The sequence below is a fragment of the Ictalurus furcatus genome, chromosome 3, assembly GCF_023375685.1.
Source record: "Ictalurus furcatus strain D&B chromosome 3, Billie_1.0, whole genome shotgun sequence".
NCBI lineage: Eukaryota > Metazoa > Chordata > Actinopteri > Siluriformes > Ictaluridae > Ictalurus > Ictalurus furcatus.
In genome coordinates, this window is record NC_071257.1 from 11051181 (window position 1) to 11063932 (window position 12752).

A 12752-nucleotide genomic window follows, 5' to 3' on the forward strand; every position below is an offset into this window, starting at 1 on the left:
CGATTATGTCCCAAAACTGAATACTAAATAGTAGGCTACTCCACTAGCAGGTGATGCATATACTATTTTAATATAGTATTTAGTTTGCTAGCATGTGATTTGGGTCAGTACACCCAGCTGTATGTTTAATGTGTGCATTGACACTCCAAATGACGAGTGAAACTAGCCTGGAGAAATGTAGCATTGCTGCTGCAAAGCAGCGTATTAATCCTCCCAAATGTAAACATCAGTTACCAATGGGTTAAATACATTTTCAGTTATTCTCCAACTGCTTTTCAAACTCCTTATGTTCACAACATGGCTCAATTCACTCAGAACAGCTTACAGGTCAGTATGACTGCACACAGCTGACTTGGCTTGGGGCTTAATGACCTTAAAGAATGAATCAGTATATTCCTGCATAGGTTAGAAACAGCAACAGTCTGCAAATTACTGATTACAAAACACTAATCTGTAGGTGTCTCACAACATGATTTGCAATATGCAATGCAAACTAATGAATGTTAATGAACATTTTGGTCTGCTTTATGAAAATTAATGATTAATGGAGCAGGTCATGGAAAATTGTCTTTAAGCTGGAAATGTAGGAAAGGCAAAGATGTCATTTAAGCAGCTTGAGATGTGTTTCATGTTTGTTTATAAATCTGCAGTTTGTGGCAAATGCTTGAAATGCTTTGTAGGAATTTGTTCTTATTTTTTCTTACTCTGCCCTAAAGCACTGATAAACTAGGGAGAGTTCTCATGTTCTTACTGAATTTACCAGATTAAATTAGCTTTGCCTTCTGCTTTCCCTTTCCCATTTTTCCTCACACTTGCATGTTATTCACACGTTTATTTCAGAGGTTCCCTTGTTCGCCTGCAGTCGATTGAATGTCATGTCTAAAATTCTACCCTGTCAACCTTGCTACTTTCCTACTTTATCACTTAGAGATGAGTTCTCTGTGTAGTTTTGCTCCGCCCCTCTCGCTGATCTCATACTGCTCACGTCTGCTGGAGGCAGTGTGAGTCTCCTGACCTCACACGCGCACACAGACACACAAGCTTTACCTGGATGAATGATGCAAGCTTGCTGTTGCCTAGGTAACAGAATCCTTCATTAAGCGTCCAGAGCTGAGAGACAAATGACACATTTGTTCTATTAGTGAAGCTAGTTTGGGCATAACAAGGGGAAATGTAGGAAATGCTCTTGTGTAGATGCTGTTTGTGTAATGTTGTGGGTAACATAAAGTTTGTTACATGGGGAACTGGAATGATTAATGTTAGTCAGCATTTGATTCAAATAGACCTGAAGGAACCCAATCACACACTAAATTATGGAGCTTTTATTGATAGTTAACCACATTACTGGGGAGAGTTTTCACATTGTTTGTGAATTTAGAAGATTAAATTAGATCCTTGTAAAAGGTCCCTGGTGAGCTATGATTGAGAATTCATGTTTCTGGTCAGCTACATGGGATCAATTAAGGGACATCAGAGAAACAGTTCAGTTTATAGGGTACTGTCTAAGTGAAGATAGACAGTCATATAAGACCATGTCATATTAAGGTCATGACTTCACATTAAACAACACTTTCCTTTTTATGAATAAAGAACAGAAGTATTCTGTTATTACATACTATATATTATAACGTGACTAGTATAACTACAGCAGTTTTAATAATTTCAGTCTTTACTCTCCAAGGTTGTTGGTGATTTTCATTTTCTGTATTGCCCAAAGGATTCACGTGGCTGGTCTCAATAAGGGAGGCATGGACACTTTTATAGAAAACTTGCCTGGCTTCCCTGATAACATCCGTCGCAGCTCCTCTGGTGGTTACTGGGTGGCCATGTCTGCCATCCGGCCAAACCCTGGCTTCTCCATGCTCGACTTCTTGTCACAAAGACCCTGGATTAAAAATGTCATATTTAAGGTAAGTGAATATTACCCATGCATGCTGCCTTACAAAATTATTAGCACCCTCAATAAATAGCCAAAATGAAATTTAAATGAAAATTTTATATATATATATATATATATAACCACAACAACTTTATTTTATCTGTTGGCTTCATTGCCCCAATGTTTAAAAATGTGTTTGGATTGTTGTCCTACTGGAAGAGCTAACCATGAGTTTTAGTGTCCTGGCAGAGACAGTGATATTTTAATTTGGAAAAAAATCATCTAAGGCCTCATTTATAAAACTTTGGCAAGCTAATATTTAGGTCCCCAGAAAAGAATAATTGTTTATTAATTCACAGTAAGCATATAAATAGGGTGGATTTGTGTTCTTTTATAACTGTTTGTACAAACACTAGTGGAACCAATATCAAAACAGGAGCATTTTGGAATGTGAGTAATCTAATATCACTATTAAATAAAATGGCTAGATGTACTGGCCCATTCAGTCAACTAGGTTAATCCAAGCCAATTAATCATCAAATCACTTGCACATTTATGGAGTTATAGTAGTTTCTCCTTAAAAAAAAAAAAAGTAATTCTCTGACTGAACCTGCGTGCATTCTATTTTCCTGATTATGCTTCAGAAAATCAGCAAATGTTGCCACTTGCATTTGGATATTGGCCTGTTTGATATGTGGGTGAGAAAACATTTATACCTTCCTATATGGCTGGCATGATATGGGTCAGGGATGACTCAGTTATGCCAGACCTCATCAGCCCTTGTTGAAAAGTTCGCATTGCAAATATCTCAAAATTGTCAGTGCCTTGTTAGATAGGTCCATAGGGATTGCATGATGTTCGCATGAGGATCTCTCCAGTGCTGGCCGTAATTCAGAACAGAATGCCAAGTAGATGTCCCTTGGGAACATAAGACAGTCATTATTTTAAGCCAAAAAAAATCTTCTTTTAAAAAAAATAAATAAATAAAATAAAAGGCTTTCTCATTAGTCTCTTGTTGGTAGAATGCTCTAAAAAAAAAAAAAAAAAAAAAAAAAAACCTCCAACATGTCAGTTTGTCAGTCATCCTGCAATACAAATTCACAACTTTTAATAGCCTGAAACACACTCGTTACTTTTTTGGAAAAGGCTGTACACATAAATATGACCTGGGATTACATGTGGATGTCGGTTAACTCTAAGGTACTTGACACATTTCATGAACACTGTATTTCAGTTATGACCTCAGAGTTTACAGTCATGTGAAAAAGAGTATACCCTATGAGTATACCCTATGGAAATTGTAGGCGTTTTTGACATATTTGGACAAGCAAACATTTGATCCTCTTTAAAACATTGCCTGTTAATGAAGTTAATATACTTGGGGGAAAAAACACAAGGAACATTAGCTTTTTCAATCATTTATTCAACAGAAATATCATTGTGATATACTTCTGTGGAAAAAGTAAGTACCCCCTTGGCATCAGAAGCTAGTATTGCCCCCTTTAGCAGAAATCTTTGATTTGTCTGCCCAGAGCACATTATTCCAAAAGGCCTGGTCTTTGCCTATATGCTCATTGGCACACTGTAGTCTTGCAACACTTTTTCCTGGCACACCTCCCATGCAAGTCAAATTTGTGCAATCTCTTCCTGATTGTAGAAGCATGCAATTTGACAGCTGCAGGACTTAATAACAGATACTGTGATGAAATTTTGCGGTTCTTGGAGACTTCTTTTTGCATCATCTGCTCTTGGGCTGAATTTGCTTGTACGGCCAGTCCTGGACAGATTGGCAATCGTTTGAAATCTGTGCCAGTTGTAGATGATTTTCTTTAGAGTGAAATGATGTATTTCAAATAATTTGGAGCTCTTTTTAAATCCTTTGCCAGACTCATAGGCATCCACAACCTTTTTTTCTGAAGACCTTATAGAACTCTAGATCTTGGCATGATGACACCACACCTCAATAAAAAAGTGAACACCACACACTAGATATGAGAGGGATATAAATAAGACAGGTTCCACCTGCACTCCCTAAGCAGATTCTAATCACTGGTACCCAATCTTAAACACCCGATTCTAATTTTTTGGATTTGAAGGTGTGATAAATGTAAGGGTGTACTTACTTTTTCCATGTGACTGATCTGTTTTTTGTTAATTTAAATTGTGAAAATTACCACAAGATGTCAATTTTGTGTGTCATTTGATATCAACTTTATTAATAGGCACTGTTTGAAAGAGGATGTCAAAAAGGCCAACAATTTCCATGGGGTGTACTTACTTTTTCCCCAAGTCATTCATCGCCCTTTTAGTGTAAATGGTTATTTAAGGTGTGAAGCTTTTTTTTTTTTTTATAGCCATTGTCTCATTTGTGAAGGTCAGCATCCTTTCTCATTTTGGATATTCTCTGATTTTTTTGCCAAGCTGATTGATAACACAGAATGTCTAGTCTGTCTGTCATCTCATATTTATACCCCAGTGAAATAAGATGCCATGGTGACCACAAAAGTGTTCCTAATAGTTCATTTTTCCTTAAAAAGGTTAAATATTAATGTCAATCATTTTTGGTGTATTAAAACAATTTTCTGGGTTCTAGTAATTGATCGTTTTACTTCACTGAAACAATGTATTCCTCTCATATTTTTAGTTTATAAATAGCAGTGGTATTTTAATTTCCCCCATTTCCTGTTTTGCCCATCTCTACCAAGGATGCTAACAAATCTGGAGGCCACTGTAGCAGATTTTCATATCAGTGATGCTAGGTGCTTTTGTTCTAGCTTTCAAGTTGATGACTGTTCAATTATTCAGCACGGTTCTCGCATCCAGGGATGTTAAAATCACTTTTATATGATGTGATGGGAATTTGTAAGACAGTAGCAGGGTCCTTGGTGCTAGCTCATTCTCAGTTTGTCTGTGCGTTTTCAGTTCTTCAGCCAGGAAACACTAATGAAGTTTGTGCCACGCTACAGTCTGGTGGTGGAGCTGCAGGATGGAGGAACGTGTGTGCGGAGTTTCCATGACCCTCATGGCACTGTGGCGGCCTACATCAGTGAAGCCCATGAGCATAATGGTCACCTTTATCTGGGATCTTTCCGCTCTCCTTACCTGTGTAAACTTGACTTGAGCAAAGTGTAAAACAGTCCTACAGGAACATAGGACTATATGTCACAGGTATTTCCTGGGGCTTCTTTATCAGTCATGTAACATATCCTCAAGAATCAGTAAACCCTTTTTGTGCCCTCTCCCATAATCCTCTGCTGAATTGAGGAACCTGAGTCCTTCACACCCGTTCCTGCATTTAATACAGATGCTGTCATTCAGCTTTGACTCATGTTTAGGTTTTTGTTCTGCTGAGCCATGTGACTATTTTTATTCTCCCTTTTTATGTTGAATGATGTGTAATGTTTACACACACACACACACACACAATATTATATATATATATATATATATATATATCTCTATTTATATTTATATATATTTATTTATATATATTTATATATATTTATATATATAAAAATATATTTATATATATATATAAAATATATATAAAATATATATATATAATATATTATATATAAAATATATCTAAAATATATTTTATATATATATATATATATTATATATATATATATAAAATATATCTAAAATATATTTTATATATATATATATATATATATATATATATATATATATATATATAAAATATATCTAAAATATATTTTATATATATATATATATATATATATATATATATATATATAAAATATATCTAAAATATATTTTATATATATATATATATATATAATATTTATATATATATAATTATATATATATATATATATATATATATATATATATATATATATATATATATATATATATATATATAAATATTATATATATAATAAATATTATATATATATATAATAATTATATATATATATAATAAATATTATATATATATATATATATATATGAATAAATGAATAAATGAGAGAGAGAGAGATATAGATATATACATATATATAGGCATGCCTGCAGATGTCAGCTTGCTTTATTTAAAAGAGGTGACATGTCTATATTTGTTTTGCTCTTATGACAGCAGGTGCACAGTGTTTGTACTGTGATCTTTTATTTTACACTGGACTGTCATCTGACCCTTAAAATAGAGCTGCTGGTTTACTTGAAAACTTTGCGACAGAAGTATCAGTGCAGATGACGACTTGTGAAATTCATAACTTCTAGTTGCAGGACTGAAATGTAACTGGAATGAAGAAACAGTATTTTACAAATCCATTGCTTTACCTTACAAAATTGACATTAGATATGTTTGAGCGTCTCTGAGCTTCAGTTTGCAAAGCTTTCCGTTTGAGCTTCCGACCATTTCAGCTCTGAATAGGGATATGGCAATTAGCAATAATTTCCTGTTGAATGCTTATGCCAATTAGTGAATTGTTTTAACTGTCTGTGGTAGCATTCATAGCAGCTACTGCATAGCGTGTACAATACATACATACATACATACATACATACATACATAAATAAATAAATAAATGTACCTGTTGTTTGTATAACATGTCCATATCTTCCGCTGAACAGTATTGTGGGGCTAAAGCTAGAGACTACACAGGATCTGGCTTAATATGAAAGATGGATGCAGTGCAATTCAAAAACAGCTGCATTACTGAATCTTAAAGCAACCTCTTTCTGTCCCTCAAGGATTTTTGCAATCGCAGAAATTAACGCAAAATCAAGCACACTCTGCAATATTCAGGGGAGCTTGTGATTTCTCAAAATTACAGCAGATTTTCCACAGATTTGGACCAAGATGCCACGTGATGCCATCACAACACACATTCAGCAAAAAGCAGTCTTCAATTCACATGTGTCGAACATGAATACAGCTAAAATTTCTCATTTCATCACTGTGAAAGTCCATGCAAAACAATTTCATGCCATTGCAATTTAGCCAATTCAAGAAGTTTTCTGCAAAAAACAGCACAATCAAGCATCTTAGGCCTCAACAATCACAAAAAAAAAAAACTACGGACTGATCTTTATTACCCAACATAGTAGTACCTAACATAGCTCTAGCATAAGCTTTTCTCTTACAGAAGATTACAACCAGACTATATATTCCAACTATATGATCAGGACAGACAATAACTAGGCATTATGCATGATCATTGAAGGTACGTTTCAATTATACATACCAATTGAGTATTTTATTCTTAGCCAATTAACTCAAATTCAAAGCACATTCAGATGCATAGTTATTCGTAATACTTGTTTGAAGGAAGGCAAAGGAAATATGTGGTCTTCATCGTCTTCTGCCATGGTATGGCCCACACTTCAAAGTTACAGCGAAAAGTCTGAAATATATAAACACAACATTTGTCCAAATATGTTTAGAAATAGCAGCATTTGATACTAATGATAAAAGATTGAATATTGAATAAAACTCAATGAAATGAACTGCAGTGAACTTTATCTAAAGACTATCCAAAGACTATCTAGGGATCAAGTTGTATATGCCATAATTATTAGAACTGTATTTAATATTTTCACACTCTTTTCCCTCTTGATTTTCAACACATTTTTAAGCAGAAAACACGTTTCACCTGTTGCAATGCATCATATTTTGGCTGGAAGTCACATTTAGCAAGGTCAGCATTAGCCTCTCTCTTCTTACACACAGTCCGAGATATCTCAATTTTGAGAATGTACTTTATACCTTTGACAATCTGTGATAAAGAAAACAAATAGGGTAGTATGGGCAGTGTGGTGTTACTTTTAGTATATTTCACACCTGAAGACTTATACAAGAGGTAGATTGGAGGTCTTACTTGTCTTTGTGCCTTATCAATGGCTGAAGCCTTAAAAAAGAAGGCATCATTGGACTTGTTGTTGAAGGAGTAGGTTGCAGTAAGGACTGCCATTTGAACTTCTGTATTATTCTTACTGACATTTTGTGGTTTGCCTGGAGCTGGCCCGTTAGCAAAGATACGAACTGGAGATTTTTCTGAAAGAGTTTTAATAATGTACAATTACAGTTATGAAATTATCCTGTTGAAAAATAAAAACAGTAGAAACTCTCAGAATTTGTAATGGTTTTAATGGGAATTGTTTTGGTTTTAATGGAAACTGTAATGGTTCCTCTACTGGTAGTTTGTTGCCTTCTATTGATGGCATGTTATGTCTAGTGGATGCCATTAAGGACCAACAATGGTAATGATAATAGTTTTAATGGTTAACAGCGGATGGTATGTAATGGTATTTTTAGTGGAAACCAACTAATTTCCAATAGAATAGAAAGTTTACTCTCCATATTTGTACGGTCAATGAGCAAACTCTGTTCAGGAAACCATTGCCGAGCAATGAAAGAAGGTGAAAATATAGCATTTCCATGTATAATGGGAAAACTTACAGTGCTTTTACAGTGGTGAAAGAAAAGACTGATTTGTCACCAGGCTTCAGCATTTTTGAAAAGGGGAACATCAGGAGCGCCAAGACATCACATACTATCCGAAATTCAAGGATTCATTCCCACCCAAGAGTGAAATATGAGAGAAAAGTATTCAAGGGTTAAAATTGGTTCAAAAAGCCCAGCAATCACTTTTCACAAAACTCAAGAGAGCTAAAGCTGCTACTGAGGCTTTCTTCAGTCTGTGTTATCTACAGTGGAGCTTGAAAGAAACCGTTAGAATTTTTACATAAATGACCTAAATCAGATTTTCACAAGTCCAAAAAGTAGACAAAGCCCAATTAACAATGAGACAAATATTCTACAATATTTATTTATTTATTGAGGAGAATTATCCAATATCTCATATCTGTGAGTGGCAAAGGTATACGAACCTGTAGGTTTAGCAGTTAATTTGAAGGTGAAATTAGAGTCAGATGTTTTCAATCAATGGGATGACAATCAGGTGTGAGTGAGCGCCCTGTTTTATTTGAGGAACAGGGATCTATCAAAGTCTGATCTTCATAACATATGTTCGTGGAAGTGAATCATGGCATGAACCAGAGAGATTTTTGAGGATCTCATAAAAAGAGTTGTTGATGCTCATCAGGGTGGAAAAGTTTACAAAACCATCTCTAAAGAGTTTGGACTCCACCAATCCACAGTCAGGTAGATTGTGTACAAATAAAGGAACTCCAAGACCATTGTTCCCCTCCCCAGGAGTGGCCGACCCACAAAGATCACTCTAAGAGCAAGACGTGTAATACTCTGTGAGGTTACAAAGGAACCCTTGGTAACTTCTAAACAACTAAAGGCCTTTCTCACCTCTGGCTAATGTTGGCTAAAGTATCATGGTTTGGACCTGTTGTGCTGCATCTGGGCCAGGATGGCTTGCCATCTTTGATGGGACAATGAAGTCTGAAGTATACCAGAGAATACTAAAGGAAAACATCTGTTCATGAATTGAATCTCAAGAGAAAGTGGGCTATGCAGCAATGTTTTGGAATGGCCAAGTCAAAGTCCTGACCTTAATCAACAGATACTGGAAATATTTAGTTGTGGTTATTGCTGCATAACAGATAGTGAAAGCAAAAGGTTCACATATTTTTGCCACTCACAGATACATAATATTGGATTATTTTCCTCAATAAATAAATGACCAAGTACAATAATTTTGTGTCATTTGTTTAATTGGGTTCTCTTTGTCTACTTTTAGGACTGAAAATCTGATGATGTTTTAGGTCATATTTATGCAGAAATATAGAAAAATCTAAAGGGTTAACAAACATTCAAGCACCACTGTATTTCCTGATGAAGCACAACAAGCCCCTTTAATGATGGTGAGGTTTTTTTTTTTTTTTTTTTAAAGTGATGACTGTCACTGCTTACTGACCCCATTCATGCACTTTAAAAACAAAGACATACAAAATGGCAATTAACAGTGTGCTTCTTGGTCCAGCAACAGTAAAGAGAAGAGTAGATTTGTTATCTGAGGACATTTCTGATCAGATTCTCAAAAGATTTACACATGCATTTTCTAACCCTAAGTAACTCACACATATGACACCTGAACAACTGCATTATTCTCAACCTATACTCCACATTGCACTGTACTGACAGAGTACAGCAATCACAGTGATTAAATTAGACAAAAATATTAACCTCTCTCTCTCTCTCATCACACACGCCATGTCATTTCACCAAGAAGACAGAAATTGTCTAAGGTACAAGCTGCACAGGTCCCTGTGTTACTATAGATAGTGGGACTATAGATGATATAATCCTGGTGGTATTTTGTTTCTTTTGGCACCGTTTAGTGTGGTAAATCTTGTTCAAATTTTGACTTCCAAAGTCCAAAGTGAGCTTGTGCTCGAAAAGGTTGAAGACCACTGGTGTAAAGCATCAAATACACATGCTTTTAAAGGCATAGATTTTACAGTGGAATACTTTACAGACAAGTTCTTGATGCTTACTAGCTTTGTTGAAAAGCAGACAATACAGCTTTCAAAGGCAAAGCAGGGCTGTTTTAATATTATAGGCTCTTAAAAACTCAAAATAAACTCAATAATAAAAAGGCTGCAGTATATTTATGTATTTCTTACCAGATGAACAAAACCCAGCTAGTAGAAAGACTAGAAGCAGATGATAACAAGCGCCCATGGCTGTGCAAGTTCTCTCAGCTTTGCTCAGCTACTTCCTGTGGAGCAACACTTCAACCACCTTAACATAACTGATGCAGTCCCCCAACCAGCTTACCCACACCACTGCTAGAATGTTCCACTTATACTAAACAACAAACAACGGTGAATTTAATTAAGCAATATCCTGTCAGACTAAGTGTTTTAGCTCTCACAGGATATTAATTAGTTTCAATGGTCACTACAGCTCACTACACTACAAAAAAGCAACAATATGAAAAAGAAAAAAAATGCAAATGATCCTGGCTAATTACTTAACTAAACCTGTAATGTGTTTACATTTCTATACTGATTAATCATTCTTTTTTTTATTGCCATTTGTGTGAATGTCATAGAGACCATCAATTAGAGAAGTGACTGAAACTAGAGTTTAATGTGTAGACTCTGAAGGGACCCCTTGTGGTTTCCCACACATCCTGTGTTCAAAGAGTATGTAGACACACCCACACACTCTCTCTCTAAGCCTCCACTAAACAGCTTGTCTGGCCAATAAGTAAACCTCTCATAAAATAAATTCTAATTATATTGTAACATTGATTGCAGTCAAGAGAGTTGGCTGGTGAATAAACTATGGGGGAAACGGAAAACTGTAGTTAGCTCCAGAAAAGCAACTTCCCACAAGGCTAAAATGCTTACTGGTTGGAAGTCACCTCAGTCACACAGGGAAAGTTTGTGGAACCAGCAGCAATATGACCTTTGTAACAGTTTTTTTTTTTTTCCTTTTCTGAGGTCATTTACTTTTCAGTCAGAAAGTGTGTGAACGTGTTTGAGTCACCTCTGCTGTCACTGATTGTTGTTGCTATTTATCTTTTGTCAGCATGGTTTATTAAACGGCCTACAGCCATTACGTGTGTATGTTGTAGTATTTACATTTGTCTCCGGCAGGTGGCGCTGTGTAGACGCTGTAATTTTCTGCCGCATGGGAAATAACGTGTTTGACTCTCCTGTGTCAGTCAGGTAATCTTTATTGCTGGCAGATCTTGGATACAGAAATATCCATTATTTAGCAGAGAAAATGATGCCTGTGAAAACTATAGATTCGGATTCATAATTTAGATCCAGTGGCTTTGTGTGAAAATTTCACACACACATCTTAAGTTCTTTACTTACACAAGTTAAATAATTTTAGTCTAAAATAATAGAGCATTGGCTACATTTTCAGATTACAACATCTTTAGATTGTATTAATCCTATTTTAGTTATGCTTTCATTCCTCAGTGTTATGAGTGTAATGAAAGATTAATGGGATGATAGTCTGGTGATTGAAATTATATATATATATATATATATATATATATATATATATATATATATATATATATATATATATATATATTCAGCATTCCACTTTAACTCTAATCTCAGCATTTCAGCTGCAAGCTAGTGTTTAACTGTCAAACATGTCATGTTTAATGCTTTCCAAAGGTTGGAACTGTGTCCAGCCATGGCCAATTCCTCATGTGCTTGCTCCTCTTGCATGCTCTTGTCTGGTCATAATTAAACCTCTGCCTGTCCACTTCAGCATAAATTGGATTACCGTTGCTGAAGAGCGTGTAGCCATGTCCTCATATGAGAGAGGACAAGGCTCACCAGAGCATTCGCACTGAACCACCAAAATCCATCTGTTGTTTCTCAGCTGCTTCATCACCTATTCAGGGCTTTTATACTCATTTTAATGCTGATCCTGGCACAGTATTCCAAATCCTAATACTGTTAGGGACAATTAGGTCATACTTTAGTGTAGCTCTTACCAGTATCACACATTGTTATTTAAATACTTCACTATAACAGACATACACTATAACAGACGTCACAAATACCATAAAATCACAAGTGTATTTTCATGTGTCAGGAAGAAGAGTTGTTTTCATTTTCAGACTGCAACTGAAATATTGTATAGGAAATATATTTAGCTTTAACTGCACTATTGCATATTTCTTGGCCTTAAGGTGTGGATATTATTCTGTTATTTATTTATCATTTTTCGTTTTTCTTAGCTTACCTGCTATGAATATGACAAATATAATTTAATTGTGGCTAGACAGAGACATGTTGCAATGTGATACATGTTTCACATTTTTCCTCACAGTTGCATATTATTAGATCAGATATTATTAGATGTCATATTTAAACCTTGGTCTCACAACCTGTCACAACACTGGAAGTGTTAAGACAGTACAGGAAACCGCAGTGACTGTGGAAAAGAATACAA

At 35.2% G+C, this 12752-nt stretch overlaps 2 protein-coding genes across 2 annotated transcripts in view; one reads left to right on the forward strand and one right to left on the reverse strand.

The window, feature by feature from the left end:
* The window catches only part of apmap (adipocyte plasma membrane associated protein), a 13670-nt gene extending 8474 nt beyond the window's left edge, over window positions 1-5196 (forward strand). The window contains exons 8-9 of the mRNA XM_053620736.1: window positions 1718-1910; window positions 4802-5196. Of these exons, the coding sequence (XP_053476711.1) occupies window positions 1718-1910; window positions 4802-5011 (403 nt within the window). The 3' untranslated portion in view covers window positions 5012-5196. The remainder of the gene's footprint in view (window positions 1-1717; window positions 1911-4801) is intronic.
* A 676-nt stretch (window positions 5197-5872) lies between these two features.
* Window positions 5873-10843, reverse strand: LOC128605373 (cystatin-F). Its single transcript, XM_053620741.1, has 4 exons — window positions 10445-10843; window positions 7726-7901; window positions 7501-7623; window positions 5873-7251 (listed from the first exon to the last, which is right to left on the reverse strand). Exons 1-4 carry the CDS (start codon window positions 10500-10502, stop codon window positions 7153-7155), a joined length of 456 nt encoding a protein of 151 aa, XP_053476716.1. The 5' UTR covers window positions 10503-10843; the 3' UTR covers window positions 5873-7152.
* Between the last annotated feature and the right edge of the window lie 1909 nt (window positions 10844-12752).

What these genes read in the sequence shown, in the direction of transcription:
- LOC128605373 (XM_053620741.1), bottom strand. Translation starts at nt 10,502, where the DNA reads ATGGGCGCTTGTTATCATCTGCTTCTAGTCTTTCTACTAGCTGGGTTT. An exon ending in AGCTGGGTTTTGTTCATCTG is followed by an intron (nt 7,902 to 10,444) that starts GTAAGAAATACA and finishes AAACTCTTTCAG; the next exon opens with AAAAATCTCCAGTTCGTATC. An exon ending in TTGATAAGGCACAAAGACAA is followed by an intron (nt 7,624 to 7,725) that starts GTAAGACCTCCA and finishes TCTTTATCACAG; the next exon opens with ATTGTCAAAGGTATAAAGTA.